At 41.6% G+C, this 19,096-nt stretch overlaps 1 protein-coding gene across 4 annotated transcripts in view; it reads left to right on the forward strand.

The window, feature by feature from the left end:
- Nucleotides 1–19,096, forward strand: part of hipk3b (homeodomain interacting protein kinase 3b) — a 48,888-nt gene that overhangs the window by 22,777 nt on the left and 7,015 nt on the right. For 2 of the 4 annotated variants that reach the window (XM_085268216.1, XM_085268218.1), the window contains exons 3-15: nucleotides 8,137–8,260; nucleotides 11,967–12,086; nucleotides 12,566–12,652; nucleotides 13,166–13,350; nucleotides 13,442–13,601; nucleotides 14,851–14,974; nucleotides 15,091–15,215; nucleotides 15,453–15,586; nucleotides 16,238–16,405; nucleotides 16,515–16,829; nucleotides 16,919–17,065; nucleotides 17,254–17,516; nucleotides 18,622–18,761. In XM_085268216.1, coding sequence (XP_085124342.1) covers nucleotides 8,137–8,260; nucleotides 11,967–12,086; nucleotides 12,566–12,652; nucleotides 13,166–13,350; nucleotides 13,442–13,601; nucleotides 14,851–14,974; nucleotides 15,091–15,215; nucleotides 15,453–15,586; nucleotides 16,238–16,405; nucleotides 16,515–16,829; nucleotides 16,919–17,065; nucleotides 17,254–17,516; nucleotides 18,622–18,761 — 2,092 coding nt within the window. Of the gene's footprint in view, nucleotides 1–8,136; nucleotides 8,261–11,966; nucleotides 12,087–12,565; nucleotides 12,653–13,165; nucleotides 13,351–13,441; nucleotides 13,602–14,850; nucleotides 14,975–15,090; nucleotides 15,216–15,452; nucleotides 15,587–16,237; nucleotides 16,406–16,514; nucleotides 16,830–16,918; nucleotides 17,066–17,253; nucleotides 17,517–17,780; nucleotides 17,833–18,621; nucleotides 18,762–19,096 lie in introns of all 4 variants that reach the window. The other 2 variants (XM_085268223.1, XM_085268217.1) reach the window with 2 other exon arrangements.

The raw sequence follows: 19,096 nt of genomic DNA on the forward strand, positions 1-19,096 counted from the left end.
ACAAAACTGCACAAAGTTTAGCTTTAAAGCTTTGAATCCAATATCTGCTTTCTACCCTGTTCTGTAGTTACTTCGTTTTAGAGAGTGGTATTTTAGGGGTAAGAAAATGTAAGCTGGTAAGTACCTGCAATTTTTCCACAGTCTTCCCAGTGGATCTTAAATATCCAGAGGTATTTCGTTTTCCTGTCACCCTAAGCCCAGAAACAATTTCTTTAGGCCATCTTAAGTACCTTCTTAAAACCATCAAAACGGTAAAAAACACATTACACCTGAACTGGGGGGAAAAAAAGCTTTCCTAAAGCTCAGCGCTATGTCAACACGTTGAATGGTTTACATCTGTAAAACATGTCTGAAAGCTTTGTATCCTTAATCTAAAGCCTTTGCAGATCAAAGTGCAAGTGGTTCCCCCGCCCTTTGTTACACTGACTCTGTGTTTCACTGAATAATGCAGGAAGCTCTGTGTGTATGTGTGTGTGTGGTATTGCAGTTCCTGGTAAAAGCATGCAGTGTGGCTCCATTCTTCCTTCATCGAGGAACCATGTTGTCAGTTCTTCTTTTTAGCTGACCTTATAACAACTGCAGTGTGGTTCAAATAAATGTCTCTGTCACAACAGTTTTACTCAAAGGCTTGTGTGAGCATGCAGCGACAGTGATCCTTCCCTCTTCTAATGTGTAACCACCCTTATTTGCTCTTTTCTGTATGAGCTAGTTGGATATCTCTTTACACTTTAATCCACCCTGCTTTGTCCTCAAAGTAAAGACCCAAGGACTATTTCTGTATTGTGAGATAGTGGCCATGAATAAGAAATAAAGATAGAATTGTTGGTTATAAATAATAAAATATGTTGTCAGTATTTTTTTTTGTTTTTAGGTAGAAAATTGGATACAAATGAAAATGTTTGGGTCAACATCTTAATGCACACATAAACAAATCTGTAAATGAGCTTGAAAATGTAGTTGCAGCTTCTTACCATTGCCTCTGCCTATTTGAGTTTAATTTTATTACTGTAGATGAATGTCATAACTGCAGTGTAGGAAGGTTACACCTTGCATAGTGGCAGGCCTTCTCTGAGGACGGCATTGTTTAGTAGGATGATTTCTGTCAAAGACCAGGTAGCAGTCAGTGCAGTGTTATTAACGTATTAACGCCTTGTTCTGAAGTGACCTCAACAAACCAAATGCTACACATATTTTATGTGTCTATAAAACCATAGAATTGTTCAATCCACACCAATTAACAAATTACTTACAACACAGCACAAACACATGGATTACTTATGTTCTTCCAAGTAAAATTTCTGGTTTTGTCCATAGAAGGTATTAAAAAAAAAAAAAAAAAAGATAATTTTGGGCTTTGGAAGGTGAAGCCAATGCAGAGGTCTGTAATCTGTAAAAACCTTTCTGATCAGTATATTGGCTCGGTCACCTATTTTGAATCATAATAAATGAAAGATTCTCTGAAAATATTGTCCAGTTCAGAAAGGAGGACTCTCTAAGGCATAGGTGTCAAACTCTGGCCCGCGGGCCGGATTTGGCCCGCAGCCTACTTACATTTGGCCCACGAAGCCATACCAAATTATTATCAGAGCTGGCCTACTGGTATTATACAGCTAATATATATATATTGTTTAGTATTAAGCTTTGCTTGTTCCATATTCAGTTTTTCAGCAAAATGTGTTTGAGTCCATAAGAAAAGATTCATTCTTATATCTGGAGGAATAAATATATTTCAGTAAATATTAACGTTAGCCTGCGACTTTGTTCCAGTTTTGAATTTTGGCCCACTGTGTATTTGAGTTTGACACCCCTGGTCTAAGGTATGCTCATTGGCTAATAACCGGTGATTGACAAGTTTTTCTTTTGGGGTTTGGCAATCAAATCCACCCCTGTTCTCACATCTGGTTTCAAAATTCCAACCTGACCACAGTGTCTTTACGAACCAATGGGTTATATTGTTGCCACCTACCTCTTTTATTCTGTTACTAGGACGCTGGGAAGGATGTAGAATGTGAGATATTGGGTATAATTGCTGTGTATAGTTACTGTTAATTCTTTGTGGGTGTGGGGGGGGGGCTCACAATAGTTTTGCCATGGTCTTGCCATTGGGAGTATATGGCAATGTATTGTGTCGTTTTTCTAATGCAATACATTGTTGATACACAGTTGGCAAATATCTGTTTCTGTTAAAATGTTCAGGCACTCAATTCTTGTGTCTATTTGACTTTGCACCAGTTTAAGGACTTTATTTGATAAGCAGTTATTACTGTAACTGCTGTAATGTTCGAGTTTTTAAAGCACCTTATAAATAAGATCAGTGTAGAAGATGCACTCTGTTTGAGTGACCAGACTGACAAACTGGAATCCACACTTCAACTTTTCCTCATTGGGCCAGGTGTCCTCTTTAAAGCTTATTGAGAATACAAAACTGTCAAGGCAATATGCGAGCTTTCTTGTCAACTAACCTGCTAAAAGAGCACTTTTTCTGTAACAGAAAGGTTGAAATGCCAAAGCTAAAACTGTTATATAAATATCTATTTTTTCTCTTCGTTACTTCTGAAGGTACGTTTCAGAGATAACAGATGAGGCCTTCTGGAAGCTTTGAAGCTGTGAGGAAAGTAATATAATAGTCAACTCGTATCTCACAAATTAGACTTGTTTTTAAACTCATGCACTAGCATTAGTCAACAAACCTAATGGACACTCTTTTGTCTTCTAATGGAGAAAAACATTGTAGGTTTACAGCACACTAAAACATTAGAAGCAGATCGACTGCATTTAATAGCCTGTAAAAGTAAAATAATGCAGCATTGATCTGTTGCTGTATTCTGTGCCTGTAAAACATAAACTGGTTTTGGATGAATTGGTACCCGTTGCGGAGTAGCTATGAGGCATCAGGTCACTGCTTCTGATCATTTGTACTTACCGGATGCTTTATCATTTGACTTTGAGTTTTTTGTCTATTCCTCCATTCATTTATTCCCCGTGCACACTTATTCCTGCTCAGTTTTATGAAGTGGGTCTGTAACATGATGTAGACAGTTTTGTTGTACCTGTCTTTTTTTTTTTTTTTTTTTTTTCTGGAATTCTTGCACGTGGCAGTGAAGAGTCACGAGGCTTCACTATCTCAACTTGTGCGTCATATCCTCAGAATGAAAAACAGATTCAGTTTCATAGAAAGGCGGTGAGCTTGAGTTAGGTTGATTAGGATGGAGCCCGGCAACCATGGCAACATCCACTTATCCCCCAAAACTAAATGAAGGAGTCTTGCAGTTTTCCGTTTTTCTGTCTTTCTTTGTACTCTTTATTTCCGTTTGGCATTTTACGTGTCGTATTACTATTGTGCATTCAGAAGAGCAGAAGGAAAATGCACTCATTTTCTATGTGTATCAACAAGAACATTAATCTTTATATTTTGAAATAAATAAATGAGTCACCCGCTTTAATTCACATGATTACTTATCAGACCTCTAATGCATTCTTTAAGTCCATGATTTTGTTGATGGCTCAGGGCTCTGAAAACAATTAATGTGGTCAGCAACCATTCTACGCCCTCATGTTGACATTTTGTATATTTCTGACAAAAATGCTGCACTAATGCTTATAAAGCCATAATACTGGATTGTTTTGAATACGTGGGGGCATTGTGTGGGGCTTAGTACGCTGGCTTTGACTTTTAGAAATAGGGAAGGATTGTGCATAAAGGAAGGTTATTGACATCAGAATAATTGTGTGAATCTTAATTTTTCTGAGCAGGTAGGGTGTCACAGATGAAGATGGAGCTGTTGTTCGATTTGATTTGGCATTTCGTTGTGAAAAGAACTTTGGTTTTTTGTTACACAGTGGTGCCTAACTGGAAGACATACTTAGTGATGTCTTGCATTTGTTTTAATGAGACTTATCAACCCTATGCTACATTGTTTCCCCACACAGACATTTCTTGCTGGCTGCTGAAGTATGTTAATAATCAGTGATCCATTTTAGCATTATTTTATTTATTTCCTTCCGAGAGAATATTAGCATCTTATTTTGAAAGCTCAGTTATTGCTAAGCAGCTAGTCCCCCGGCCTTCTCATGCTTCCTTCCTGCTGGGCGTGTGTGATGCTTTTTCTCAATGTTATTCAGCTGCCTCTTCAGTGAGTCTTTTTTTTTTTTCTGCAGAAAGACTAGCTGATATTGCCCCGCCTTAGACTGCAGCTTTTTATAGTACTACTTTTCTGCTCTGAAGAGCTGCTCTAAGCTGGAGGACCACTTCAGCCAAAACCTGTGTCAGGTGAAGAAGCGGTTCATTTTTCTCTATGCCTTCGTCTCTGAGAAAGCACAGGGGACAGTTGACAGTTGTAGGCTAAAATACAGTCTGTCTGTGGGACAAGAGACTCACTGAAAAGGCAGCTGAACGTGTGGGTAATTTGTCACAGTGGTTGGACATTTATCGTATAACATGATACTTCCATGCATATCTGAATGAGAGGATGTGTTGATATGTGGCTTCTCACTCTTTTTAATATAAATAGGACAGGCCTGTAAGGCGGAAATGGTTCGCATACCTTCTACCTAGGTTTTCTGGTACTATGTTGGCTACTCAAGCAGCTGTTGCATTTGTTTTTAATAGGTGACGGTTGGTTTCCTGTTTCTCTCCATGTGTCCCACACCCTTTAGTCTGATATGACTTCACAGAGTTGCTGACTGCTTGTATCCTGGATCCCTTTAATATGTACATTGAAAGTACAGGATCATCTTGGTTCATATGTCCAGTTTGCAAAATGGCAGACCCAAGATATTTCTTGAGCAGATTTCTTTGAAATTAAGCTGTGTGTGTGCGCCTCTGCGCGCGTGTGTGTACGACAGTTCAATGCAATGGATTATTTTACTGTTATGTATATGCTTAATGGAAATTAAATAACTCTCTACTTCTCGGGTTTCTCACCAATGTAATCTTGGGGCCAAGTTATTCTGAGCAATGCCATTATCTGTAGTTATTTGCATCCACCCATCCATCCATCCATCCATCCATCTTCTTCCGCTTATCTGGGACCAGGTCGCGGGGGCAGCAGCCTAAGCAGAGAAGCCCAGACCTCCCTCTCCCCCTCCCCAGCCACTTTCTCTAGCTTATCCGGGGAACACAAAGGTATTCCCAGGCTAGCCGAGAGATATAATCTCTCCAGCACATCCTTGGACTCTGCTTCCTCTTCAGAAGACGTGTCAGTGAGATTAAGGAGGTCCTTGAAGGATTCCTTCCGCCGCCCGACAATTTTCTCAGTCGAAGTCAGCAGCGCTCCACCAGCACTATACACAGTGCAGGTAGAGCACCACTTTCCCCTGAGACGCCTGACAGCCAGAATCTCTTGAAGGCAGTCCAAAAGTCTTTTTCCATTGGCCTCTCCAAACTCCTCCCACACCCGAGTTTTTGCTTCAGCCACTGCCCGAGCCGCATTCCGCTTGGCCTGTCGGTACCTGTCAGCAGCCTCCGAAGTCCCACAGGCTAACCAAGCCCGATAGGACTCCTTCTTCAGCCTGGTGGCTCCCGTTACCTCTGGTGTCCACCATTTAGTTCGGAGTTTACCACCACGACAGGCACCAACCACCTTGCAGCCGCAGCTCAATGCAGCAGCTTCGGCAATGGAGATGCTGAACATGGTCCATTCGGACTCAATGTCCTCAGTCTCCCTCGGAATGCTGTTGAAGCTCTGCCGGAGGTGTGCGTTGAAGATCTCACGGACTGGGGCCTCTGCTAGGCGTTCCCAGCACACCCTCACTGTGCATTTAGGTGCATTGGGTCTGTCCAGCGTCCTCCCCCGCCACCTGATCCAACTCACCACCAGGTGGTGATCAGTTGACAGCTCAGCCCCTCTCTTTACCCGAGTGTCCAGAACATATGATCGCAAGTCTGGTGATACGATTACAAAATTGATCATCGACCTGCGGGCTAGAGGGTCCTGGTGCCACGTGCACTGGACACTCTTATGTTCGAACAAGGTGTTTGTGGCCAAACACCTTGTTCGTTATTTTGTTATTGCACAGAAGTCCAATAACAAAACACCGCTTGGGTTCAGATCAGGGAGGCTGTTCCTCCCAATCACGCCCCTCCAGGTCTTGCTGTCGTTACCCACGTGAGCATTGAAGTCTCTCAGTAGGACAACAGAGTCTCCAGGTGGAGCACCTTCCAGCATCCCACCCAGGGACTCTTAAGAAGGCTGGGTACTCTGAACTGCTACTCGGCGCATAAGTGCAGATGATAGTCAGGACCCGTTCCCCGACCCTAAGGCGCAGGGAACAAACCCTCTAATCCACCGGGAAGAACCCCAACGTACAGACAGCAAGCCGAGGGGATATTAGAATAGTCACCCCAGCCCGCTGCTTCTCACCAGGGGCAACTCCAGACTGAGACAGAGTCCAGCCCCTCTCCAGGAGACTGGTTCCAGATTCCAAGCCATGCGTAGAGGTGAGCCCGACTACATTTAGCGGTACCTCTCAAACTCGCACACTAACTCAGGCTCCTTCCCCACCAGAGAGATGACATTCCATGTCCCAATTGCCAATCTTGGTAGCCGGGGATCAGTCCGCCGGGGCCTCCGCTCCTGGCTGCCGCCCGGCACACAAGGCACCCGACCCCTATGGCACCTCCTGCGGGTGGTGGCCCTGCAGGAGGATGGGTCCATGTCCCGTTTTCGGGCTGTGCCCAGCCGGGCCCCATGGACTAAGGCCCGGCCACCAGACGCTCGCCCTAGGGCACCCTCCCCGGGCCTGGCTCCAGGTCGGGGCCCGGTAACCCTATCCGGGGCAGGGTGAACTGTTCCCTCGATGTTTTCCTCATAAGGGTCTTCTGAATCGCTCTTTGTCTGGTCCCTCACCCAGGACCAATTTGCCATGGGAGACCCTACCAGGGGCCAAAAGCCCCCGGACAACATAGCCCCTGGGATCCCTGGAACACACAAACCCCTCCACCACGATAAGGTAGCGATTCAAGGAGAGATAGAAAATAGAAAATGCATCCATAAGCATCTGGTACGATATCGAAATCTGTATACTGATACAATTTCCAAAAAGTTGAAGAAATTATGTTGAGTTTTCTGTTAGCCCTTTGGATTAAAAAATTGTGTATATATATTTTTTAAACTAAGTTCTTGCGCATACTATTCATAATTTTAGACGTGGCATAAAAAGAGCATTATTTCTTTCTGCAATGAACTGAATGGCACTCTTAAGACATTATTCCGAAAAGCAGCTTTGTGAAGCCTCTGTTTAATATGGTACTGTTGGTGTGCGAGATACTGCTAGTATCTTATTGATTTTAATGAGCTTGGAGGTCACTCCTGCACATTAAGGTTTGTGAGCTCTGAATACATGATCCTGTCAGTGCTCTGTCATGTTGCTAAGGTTTGTGGTGTGTTCTGAATACTAAGTTAATGACTGTCAGCATATTTTACACATATTCATCCTGACAGACTTGTGTCACCATGAGCCTTTCCCTTGAAGTGGCATTGCAGTGCTTTTATGGAGACGTAACACTGAGCAAGCATGTGGGGTTAAATAAACTAGTGACTACGGCTCTTATTTTCTCTCAGACTTGAGTGTCAAAGCCTGTCAAAGCTCTGATCCCAGCCTGGCTGACCTGCTAACCCACTGGCATGGCCTGCTGACGCACTCCAGCTCCAGAACACACACAGTACTGGCTTACAATTCTCTTGGCACTGTTACACACGTAAAGCACAATCCTATTTGACTGGCTATCATCAGGAATTCAGTGCCACTGTTTGCTCAATACTTCACCTCTGGTTTATACAACTAACATTTTCAGCAAACATTGTTTTTTCTAATGAAGGGAAGATTTTAAGGTGTTATTGATGCATGGATTATGTCTGCACATTTTTAATTTGTTACTAGCTAAGCTCATAACTCTTGCTTTTAAATGGCTGTAACAGCAAAGGCCCTGCAAAATGCAAATTTGGTATTTTTCTGAAGATTTGTAGTTTACAATTTTAAAAAAAATAAATAAGTGAAGTGGTTGGATTTATTTGTATATGCTCTTTTTATATTAAAAAAGGCACAATAGAACATTTATTTTTAGTACAGTCATGTATGAATTTTAAAAGCATTTTGAAGGTACTTAAGTATTTTTGTTTTTTCTCTGCTCCACAGGGCTCCAGAGATTATTTTGGGATTGCCGTTTTGTGAAGCCATAGACATGTGGTCCCTAGGCTGCGTGATAGCGGAGCTTTTTCTGGGCTGGCCTCTTTACCCCGGGGCCCTGGAGTACGACCAGGTAAACAGCCAACCTTCTCACCGTGTACTCTTGCCTCATTTCTTTTTCTGGGGATTTTCTGCCTCTTCATCTCTGCTGTGTACCTGCCCACTATCCCTTCTTTTCAGTTTTTTAAGTAACTTATTAAGCATGTCCAACTTCTACTTTTACTTTCTGTGACTCAGTTTCTCCTCTTCATCAAAACACAGAAGCTTTTAAAATAAAACTTAGGAGGTTTATGGAAACAAAAGCTCTTGTGCATAGTTATGCTCTGAAATAAATATTGCGATGGATTGTTTGAGCAAAGAAAGCGACCAGGAGTGTAAAATTACAGTTTAAAAAAGAAGAAGAAGAGAAAAAAAGAGGTGCTTGATGTTCTGGTTTCTTTGTGATGTACTGACCCTGAGGACTGTATTTGTGGCACTGAGCATTAGGGTATATTTTTGTGATTGATGGTATGTCTATTAAAAGCTGTTGGATGCCTGCCCCTCCCAGTGGAGCCCTGACGGTGTCTTCCCAGGGCTAGACTGATCTGGGCTTATGCTGAGCGGCTTTCCCTCCCTGCCTCGGAGCCCCATCTACTCAAAGCCTGCCAGCAGAGCCTCAGTCGGATCCCTTCTGTCCAATGCAGCACTTTACATTACTCCCCTCAGCCGCGTGCTGCACACTGTAATCATACCAAGGTATTTTTATGCCCTGGTATCATTTTTCACTCTCTGTAGGGCTGAGACAGGAGAGAGAACTCAACTCCTCTGAAAGAGATTTGACTCGAACACAGCAGGACAGGCCTAAATATGATTAATTTGTTTTTGTACAAGCCAGACAGAATGTCACAAGTGCTTTAGAGGTATCTGGAGAGAACCACCTCAAGTTAGGATTAAATTTTATGTATTTGAATCTAAACACAATGCGAACACTGGCGATTGTGGCAGTGGTTTCATGTAGAGAAGAGTTCATTCTCTTTTTCTTCTTTTTTTTTTTTTTTTTATTCTCACAAAATGGTTGAAATACTTTTTACTGATACTTTTTTTTAAAAAGAACTTTGTGACTGAACTGTCCTGTGATACCAAACCCACATGTCTGAAAGACTGCCCACTGGTATAAAGGGTTCCCTGTGTGCTTATTGAATTTCCCCAAGAATGGGAAAACAACCAGTACAATTAACCTTCTTTGAATTTAATCATCAGTCAGACTATTTTTTTCCCCAAAGAGAACCACAGCTCTGTCAGTAAAAGAAAAAACACATACAAAACTACTTTCTTTCCATTTCAGCCTTACAGTCCTTTAGCAGAGCCTACCTACCATCACTTGTATTGAAACATGCTGAAATACAAAATCGTAAACATTCCAAATTTATACATATTAAAGAAGATGTCTTTCAGTCTAAATGTTCTGCTAGGGTACATTGGCAATCGTGTTAGTTTCTTTATATGAAAGCATTTGAGAAGTTTAAGTTATGAGTAATCATTAACTGGCAATTCCATTGCAAACCTTAGCAAAGCAGTGGTTTGTTGGTTTGAGGTATTTTCCAAGAGTCATAGGTTGATTTGCCAGGAAGTGGCTGACCCTCTGCCACCCTTTCTTCTCCCTTTTTCTTCTCGTCTTTCTACATGGGGTCTTATTCCATCCTACACAGCATATTGTATTTATAACTCTAGCTCCTCCTGCTTCCTTGCTTTCCTTTTACTTACTCAACCCCACTTTTACCTCATCTCCTAGTCACGTTATATTCTACTTCTACACGTGGCCTCTTTTCTGTTTTTAATGCACTTACTTAGTGTTGCCTTATTAGTGGCTACGATTAGCTAAGATGCTGTGGTCTCCACTATACCACCCGTTATCTCTTTGGCCTTTTTTATATCCTTTCCGTAGTTCTTTTTGTTTCTTCCTTGCTAAGCCGTGCAAGTGAGAACAGTGGCAGTCAGCATGTGGAATTGCAGATGGCAAAGTAAAAGGAGTCCTTGCTATCATTTCACCAATATTTTCCTTTGGTACTCAACCTTGTATAAGACTAAGAGGTTGTATGCATGGTCACCAATAAAGAATGTTGGGTTATTAGGGGTTAAAGTGTCAAAAGTGAAGGAGCGAGTGTAGGCTATGAGATAGATAGAGATAGATATATAGATAGAGATAGATAGATAGATTTTTTATTTTTTTTATTTTATTTTATAAATTGTACTTTGAAAAGCATTATTTACAGTCTGCTCTGTTATCAGGACTGTCATAAAATAAAAGCTGCTGTGCTTCCTGTTTGCCCTGCAGCAGGCCCAGGCTCGCTTGATAGTTGTTTTGCAAAGCTGTAGCTTTGCGCCAGTGATCTCACTGGTTTAAGCTCTTACCAAAGGCACGCCTTCAAGGAAAAATAAGGGTTTTCCCATCACAAAAATTTTCCCACCCACGCACATTGTTTTTTTGGTTTTTTTTGGGTTTTTCTGTTTTGTTTTTTTGGCTGTTGCTGTTGACATGACTAAAGCTTAGCTGCAGTATTTCATGAAAAGAGGGGAATTAAGGCTAGGGGTACTTTTGGGATAAAGTTTATTAGAATTGGCAGTTCCAGTAATCTTTGATTATTTTATCAATACCTCTTGATGTACTTTAATCAGCCTTTATTGGGGATATGGGATTTGATATGAAAGGAAGAACATTTCCAAAAGCAAAAGTGAAATGGACTGTGATGCAGTGTGCTGTGTAATAGTTGAATGTAAGGGGATCTCCACCATCCCATCAAAGTCACTTAACAAACAAGATTGCGCTCATCATGCATCCCATCAGAGTGGGAGCGAATGCAGTGCTTTATAACCTCACATATGGCCAACTGATATGAATGAACTGTCCCACCCACACATAGACACATTGCAGAATTTGCACCTCAATAACACTCTGATGCAAGTTAGCTAACGCTTAAGCATCGCGGTGGCCAAAGAGACCAAGAAGAACGTTAACGGAGTAAATGATTCCAACAAAAACACGTTAGTTAAAAAAACAAACAAACCTGCATATGTTGAAATGACGACGCAACATTGGCATCCCAGTATACAATTGGGGACATGCATGATTCTCTGCCTTACAGTTATCTTGATTTCAGTGTTATAGGATTATGTTCGTCTATTAGTGCTACATATGAATGTGTGTGTGTACAGTTCCCTTAATCTTTGTCATTCCTACAGTGTGGCTCTTTGCTCTCTCTGCGTCTTAGCTTTGCTGAATCTGTAATGATTGTTGTTCATTACACTTGGGTGTGATTGACGTCAGCCAGGCTTCTCACTGCTGTCCTCTCATAAACCTGTGTATGACATTCTTGTCTCACAGCGTGTGACTGACAGGCGCCGTTGCCCAGGAATGTATTTGACTTTGATACCATAGGAACCTTGTTTTCATACGTTTTCATGAACAGACAGTGACATCTTTCAGACATCACAAACTAGACTCGATATAAGGTCTTATTTGGGTTTAGACCTTTCAAGAACATGCCACATTCAAGGTCTTTTCAGCAGTTACCACTGTGCGCACATCCACACAAAGTAACTCTGAGGGACCTGTTAGTGTGATGTCACTGCCAATGACCTTGTAAATTTCCATTTGTACACAACAGTGCTGCAGTGATGTTAGTTTTATGAGAGAGTGATAATGATGGTGAAAACAGCCTTCCTTTCTGAAGTGACTATTACAGTACTTTATTTTCTTCATGGAATCTTTTCTCCTCCCTTTCTCTTCTCACATTCAACAGATTCGCTACATTTCTCAGACGCAGGGTTTGCCAGGAGAACATTTATTAAATTCGGGGACAAAGACAGCTCGGTTCTTTTGCAAGGAGTCTGACTCGCCTTATGCAGCATGGAGACTAAAGGTGAGGAGTGTTTATATACAAGTCACAGAAATGTATAGAATTTGAATTCCTTATTTAAAATACCTAGTTTCTAACCTTTTTGGGAAAAGCTTAAAGGTAAAGATGAATTGGAAATACATTCTTCCTGTCGGTAAACAGTAGTTGCTGTTCCTAGTATAGACATGGCGGTGTCTTTCCTGCAGTAAACTGAAACTTGTATACATAATTAAGATCATTGTCTTATCTCAAGTACAATGGAGATATTGTATTTACACTCCACTAATCTCAGTATCAGATTAGGGCTTTTCTTTGGACTTTTCTGATGAAACAGTTTACTGGCAGAGCCAGTATATATTGGTAGCTGTAAATGACCCAGCCTACAGCTAAAGCTGTGAATACAAAGGATTCACTTCATAGTAACAAAATATTCAAATCCCAAGTAGCAAGTGCTCTACTTCGTTCATATGGTACATAACCACTAAATATTTTCTTGTCTACAGTCAACAGATGAGCATGAGGTGGAGACGGGAATGAAGTCAAAGGAAGCAAGGAAGTACATCTTCAGCTGTTTGGATGACATAGCGCATGTATGTTCAAAAACTTGGACCACAATGTACTTATCGGGACTTCAGAGGAAGTACAACATCAAAGGTTTAGACGTTGTAGGCTACTAGGTCTTTACCAGAGGAAGTACACCTACACATGTATGAGGAGAAGACAGCACACATGTTATTACTGTGAAAGAAAAAAAAGTTGCTCTTGAATTGCCTTCCCCCTTCAGTTGAATGGTAAACTTAAATTCAGAAGAAAAAAGGTTAAAGTTTCAGTCACACAAAACAAACCACAGGTGGAAATTCCCACAGTGACTGTCGATGCCTGTTCACGTCTGTACTTTTGATTTAAACGTCACTAGAGATTCTTGTGAATTATGTTCGTTTGCTTTTCTGGAAAATGCGTGTTCCAATAAAAGTGCTTTAATTAATTTTAAGCAGATTATATTATAGATTCATAATTTACTTTTTTTTTTTAAATATGATTATTTTATCTGCTACTTGTCAGCTATTTTGACAAGTCAGCCTAAATAAATGTCTGTATTCCAGGTGAACTTGATGATGAACTTGGAAGGTAGTGACTTGTTGGCAGAGAAGGCAGATCGCCGGGAGTTTGTGAGCTTGTTGAAGAAGATGCTGTTGATTGATGCAGAAGAGAGGATTGCCCCCGCAGAAGCTCTCAGCCATCCATTTGTGACGATGCAGCACCTGCTTGATTTTCCACATAGCAACCAGTGAGTTACCTTTGCTTCATATTGTGGAACTGGTGCAATTTTGACCTTCCTATATACCGGTAACTTGTACTCCCCATGTCTCTGTCTTCAGTGTGAAGTCATGTTTCCACATCATGGATGTTTGCTGGACTCGTCCCAGTGCATATGAGGCCGCAAACCGAAACAAAGGGCCTTTCATCAGGCCTGTAACTACAACCGCTGCTGCCTCAGCCAATCACCCTTTCAGCAAGATGACTGCTGTCCATCCTCAAGTAAGTTGGTTTTGATTCTTTTTACACAAAGTAATTATTGCATCCAGAAATTAAAATATTCAAAAACAAAGTTTTGTTTCCTGAATGATGGAATGATCCCACATGATGTGAATTAATAATAATAATATGCTTTGTTTTTGTGCTTCTGTGAAGAGTAATTGTACAGACCTTGCTTTTATTGCTTTTTTGTGTACTGACTTGTCCGTCTTATTGTGTCCTCGCACTGCTGTCATGGCAACAAAAACACGTCATGTTTCTGAGGTCATGGCAACAGTGCAAATCAGTGTTGTTGCTGAGGAGAAAAGAGCAACTGACCCTTTTTTGGGTTTTGGATCTTTATAATGCAAAACAACTCAGTTTATTTAACATGTACTCACAATGAACATGACTAATAGTGACATGCATGCATACATACATACATTACCTGAATAACAATGTAATGGTGACATAGTTAACCATTAGTACACGGGAAGATCACATTATGTCTCCCTCATTCCAAATCAGAACTAAAAACGGATAAGAGTACCAGATGGCATTTATTGAACGATAAAACTGATGCACTGTCATTTCTGTTATGTTTATGGGCCGCTATAAAAGAAAGTCAATGTTTATCATTCAGGATGTGGTGGCTTTCTTAGCATTACCGATTTGAAAGGCTGCTTTGCGTTTACAGTCATGTGTGCGGGGGCTGGGATACATGTAGGAGCTGTAGCAGACTGTATAGACCTAGTTGTTGTTAGCCAATAAATGTGATTATACCCAGGCACGAGAGAAGCATTAGTAGGGAAGCAAAGGAACATGCTCGACTGTTTACCCCTAAGGCCAGTCAATTCTTGAGCATGTTCATAGCAAAAGGTGTCTTAGAACAGAGAATATCAACAGCGTAAGAGCATAACCACAATTCTTTAAGCTTAGTGACTTTCATTTCTTCAAGGACTGCATTAGTACAAAAGTGGACCTTGAACCTGCTTTGATTCAGCAATTTATGAAATTATGTGTGATATGGGTTTCAGGTGGGCCTACACCTTGTGAACCATTATCTGTAGACTTATATACTACTGTTAAGCCAAAGGTTAACTGACTACCCAATAATTTCTCTATTTAATATGTTTCTGATCTCGCTCACCTGGGGGAAAAAATGCTGCTGGCATGTTGCCATCTGCTGGCTCTTCAGTGCTACTGATCGTAATTACAATAAATCTGAAAAATGCCATTATCCCCTTTTTATTATTGTTTTTTTTCCCTTTAGGGGTTAGCTCCATCAGCAGCCTCAGTAATGCACCCTGGCATACCACTGCAGACAGGAAGTGGTCAATTTGGATGCAATGAATCATTTCAGCAGGCTCTCATTTTATGTCCCCCAACCATTCAAGGTAGGACATGTAAAACTTTAATTTATTTGTCATGCTTTCAGTCATTCTTATATTTATTTGTCACTCTCCTTTTTGTGGATAGACTTAACAAAGACATTTTCTATTACCTCCCACAGCAGGAATCCCCCACAACACAGCTAAACCAGCAGGTTACTCTGTTCGCATGGAGGCCTCTGTGCCACTAGTCACACAAGCACCCTCAATCCAGCCCATACAAATCAGACCTGGAGTCATCACACAGGTAAGGAGGCACTTAAAATGACAGAATATGTACTGATATGAAATGTTAGCTTGAGGTGATTAGTGTGCTTAGATCAATGAAATGTTTTTCATTTAATATATATTAATCATTTTTGGGAGTCATTTAAAAGGGGAGAAATAACCACGTGCGAAAGAAGTTCAGAGTTGACCTTTAATGTACAATCTGATGAAAGTAAAGTCTGCAGTGATGCAACTTTGCTTCTTTGCACTCCAACAGTCTTGGTCAGCTCGTGCACAGCAAATCTTGGTGCCCACTTGGCAGCAGGTGACATCGGTGACATCGGTGCCCCCACCACCAACCACTATGGCGTCGGACACAGTGGCAGGCTCACAGAGATTGGGTGACTGGGGGTAAGACATGCATCTATTTCAGGAGGTTACACTACACCGTCTTCCTGATGTGTCATCCATATCATTTCGCGTCTGTATTTAGTTCCATCGCATATTGTAAAAATTATTGATGCTTAATTATCTTTAGTTTCCGTGTGGTAGGAATGGACATGCTGTTCTCATGCTTGCTCCACTGAATGTTAACGACCTATGAGTCATAAGCTGCATTTGTGCTGCAGGAAGTTTCCTCGGGGACCACAAACCTTTGTCAAAACTCTGTTATTCCATCACAGGAATTACAGTTTAGAATAAGTTCTGGGGAAGTCTGTGTGTGTGCGCGCGCGTGTGTGTGTTTTTGTGTGTGTGTCTTGCAGCACCAAACATTTATTTGAACCACACTGCCTTGGTCATTGCACATTCAGTCTTCATAATAGCTGATAAAACGTGTTTCAACTTAAACATTTTTGCCTCTTTGAGTCCCCACCCAAAGTGGTGGATAGAATTGGTCTAATCTTTGTCATGGCAGTCCAGATATCCAACAGTCCAAAGCAAGCTTTTAGTTCCTTGAAAAAAATCACTAAAACTTCTTGAGTACTTTTGGTAGAGATGTAGCTATGCCTACCAATTTTATTGAAAGCTGTGCACAATTTGAGATCTTTGCTTTATTTGCAGGAAAGTGCGTCCCCATGGTAACCATTACAGCTCCATGATTGCACACCCTCAGCCATTCTTAACCAACCAAATGACCATGTCCACCCACCAGCCAATCAACATAGGCATTGCACATGTGGTGTGGCCACAGCCAGCTGCCAACAAGAGAGCCAAGCCGTCTGTGAACAGGTATGATTCATGTTTTTTTTGTTTTGTTTTGTTTTTTTCCCCCCCCTTAGGAAGAAAAATAAGGACACAAAAACATGAATCTGACAAAGCCTCCTCTGTTCTTTTCTAGGTGCAACATCTCCCAAAACACTAACATCCAAAATTTAGCATGTCAGTCCCCAAAGATGGCCGATACAGCAAAGAATGTGGACGAGGTAGAGGAAGCCAGATGTCCAGAGGAAGGTCACGCTATTGGAGAGGAGCAAAGAACAGAGCAGGTGGAGGATGAGAACTGCTGCAAAGTGGAGCCAGACTGCGAGGAGCTTTCAGTTTCACAGGAGCAGAGACAGGCTATGGTGATCTCTGACCTCGCTAGCCCAACTGTTAGCGTCATCAGTATCAGCAGCGATGAGGAGGAGGGCGCGCAAAGACATTCAATTGGAGAGTGAGTATTGACTACCATGCTCCTCTTCCTAACATCTCTTTAAAGCATTCAAATTGAGTGTCTGATTTGATACATCTCTCTGCACACAGATGTAAGGGGAGTGCAGATTGTGAAGCGTGTCAGAGCACCGTCAGTATGGAGAGAGTCTGTTCTCTCAGCAGTCCAGACAGTACGCTCAGCACCAGTTCTTCTGCCTCATCTCAGTCCAGCACATCTCCCTGCAAACACCCCAACAGGTAAAGTAGGGATAGTAGCTTCAGACTGTCCTTGAACAGATGAGATACTGCCTGGTTTTAAAAGTCTCCATTGGACAGATTAGCCCAAATTTTAAAATAGTACATGACAACCAAAATAAGTGTGCAACATTGAGAGATATTCTGTTCAGCTACTACGCCGTAAGTTGCCGCATACATTCTTATTGCAGCATGTCGGACGATGAACAGGAGAGTGGTTGTGACACCGTGGACAGCTCGCCTGCATCACATACCTCTGGCCATAGCAACAGTCCCTTCACAGAAAGGCGCTATATTGCTGACAGCAACCAGAACTGCGAGCCTTGCGTCGCATGTGTTGCCCCGGAGACCGAGCCCAGCAAACCAACAGTTCGTACTGTTGTGGTGCCTCCAATGCGGGTGCAGAACAACAACAATAATAACCCTGCAGTCAGTGAAACTCATGGCAACACAGGTAATGGTTTACATTTGCTGCCAGATTTATACACGTTCTTACTCTACTTAAAAGGGGGATGAGCAGTAGATTAACACACTGATCATTCTAAACTAAAATGATAGTTAATGATATGGTTAACATGACTATATTCCTTCATTGTGCTCAATTGCTAAGTGTCTGAAGTATACTTTAAATAATTGTTGAGTCAGACAACTTGCAAATCCATGACTAGGTCGCGCTAGCTCAAAGGTCTTGTCACCACTGCTGCCGTCTGCTCCACAGGTCACGTGGCCTTGGATTATGTCGTTTTAGTAGGCCACAGAAGTTCTCACAGGTGATTATGGGTTACATGCCCTGACATATCTGCTTTGATCGTTGGAGTGGATATCTGTTTGCTGTCAACACTTCTTACTCAAGGCTGAGAGACCCTCTGTTTCTGTGTGGATTTGCATTTCTTGAATCTGCATAAGGCATGTGCAATTGCCCCAAAGATACCAGTCAGTATTTCTTTATTGGTGCTAGACTGGACACATGCTATATGTAGACTTTATAACAGTTGTGGTAAGTGGGACCACGGGCAACAACTGTCATTTAAGATCTGCCTTTCTTTTTAAAAATAAGACCCTTTAAAGTGCAAGGTTTACTGTAAATCCTTAGAAAATCATACAGATTCATATTACCTTTATGTCTCCAACCTCCAAACTATTACAACTAAAGGCACACATAAAAGGGCACAGCTTCCTATTCTAAGGCTGCCATGTGTATTTTTAGCCAATGGTCTGACCCTCACTATAAGCTCTATGAACAAGCTTGGTTACAAACTACTCCCTGACCCCCAAAACATATCTATTTATGATCATCTAAATGAAAGAACAGATATAACTGTGTTTAATGGTTTGGAACTGATCAAGCACAGCTGAAATCACCAATAAGCCTTCAGAGCCTCCTGCCACAAATGTTGCCATTTCTCTGGATGTAGTTGGATCTCTGGCTCAATCTTGTTTGCCTGTTATTTACAATCTAATATTGTTAGTAGGACACTGTGTTGTTTGTGTTTATAAGTGTCATTTCAGTCTTTCCGTGTTCTCTTCTTTACCCCTTTTCACATGACCTGCTTCCTCAGGCTTAGAGTCTTCATGCCAGTCCAAAGGGCGCAGTTTTCCTGGGCGACAACATCATCACTCCACTCCCCTCCTCAACAGGCCTCAGAAAATTACCCCTGCATTCCAGCCCCAGCAACAGCAGCCTATTGGCTTTGGGCAGGTAAGCACATGCAGTCGCATACCGTGAACGTAAATAAAGACACTAGTACAAGTTAGAGATGGCACGATACCACTTTTTTATGTCCGATACCGATATCATAAATTTGGATATCTGCCGATACCGATATGAATCCGATATAGTGTGTTTTTTAATCAATAAAACAGTTTTTTAATATCTTGCTGCTTTTTGTATAAGTTCATACTCAAGTTTAAAAAAAACCCAAAACCACTAAAGCTATTCTGTTATACCTGTATGCAAAAAATACACTGCACCCAAAATATTTCATAGTTCAGCATTACTGATCAATCTAATAAACTTAAACCTACTCCATCCTC

The sequence above is a fragment of the Mchenga conophoros genome, linkage group LG1 (assembly GCF_057382185.1).
Source record: "Mchenga conophoros isolate Kocher_MC1m ecotype Shallow Benthic linkage group LG1, M_conophoros_male_GT1.1, whole genome shotgun sequence".
NCBI lineage: Eukaryota > Metazoa > Chordata > Actinopteri > Cichliformes > Cichlidae > Mchenga > Mchenga conophoros.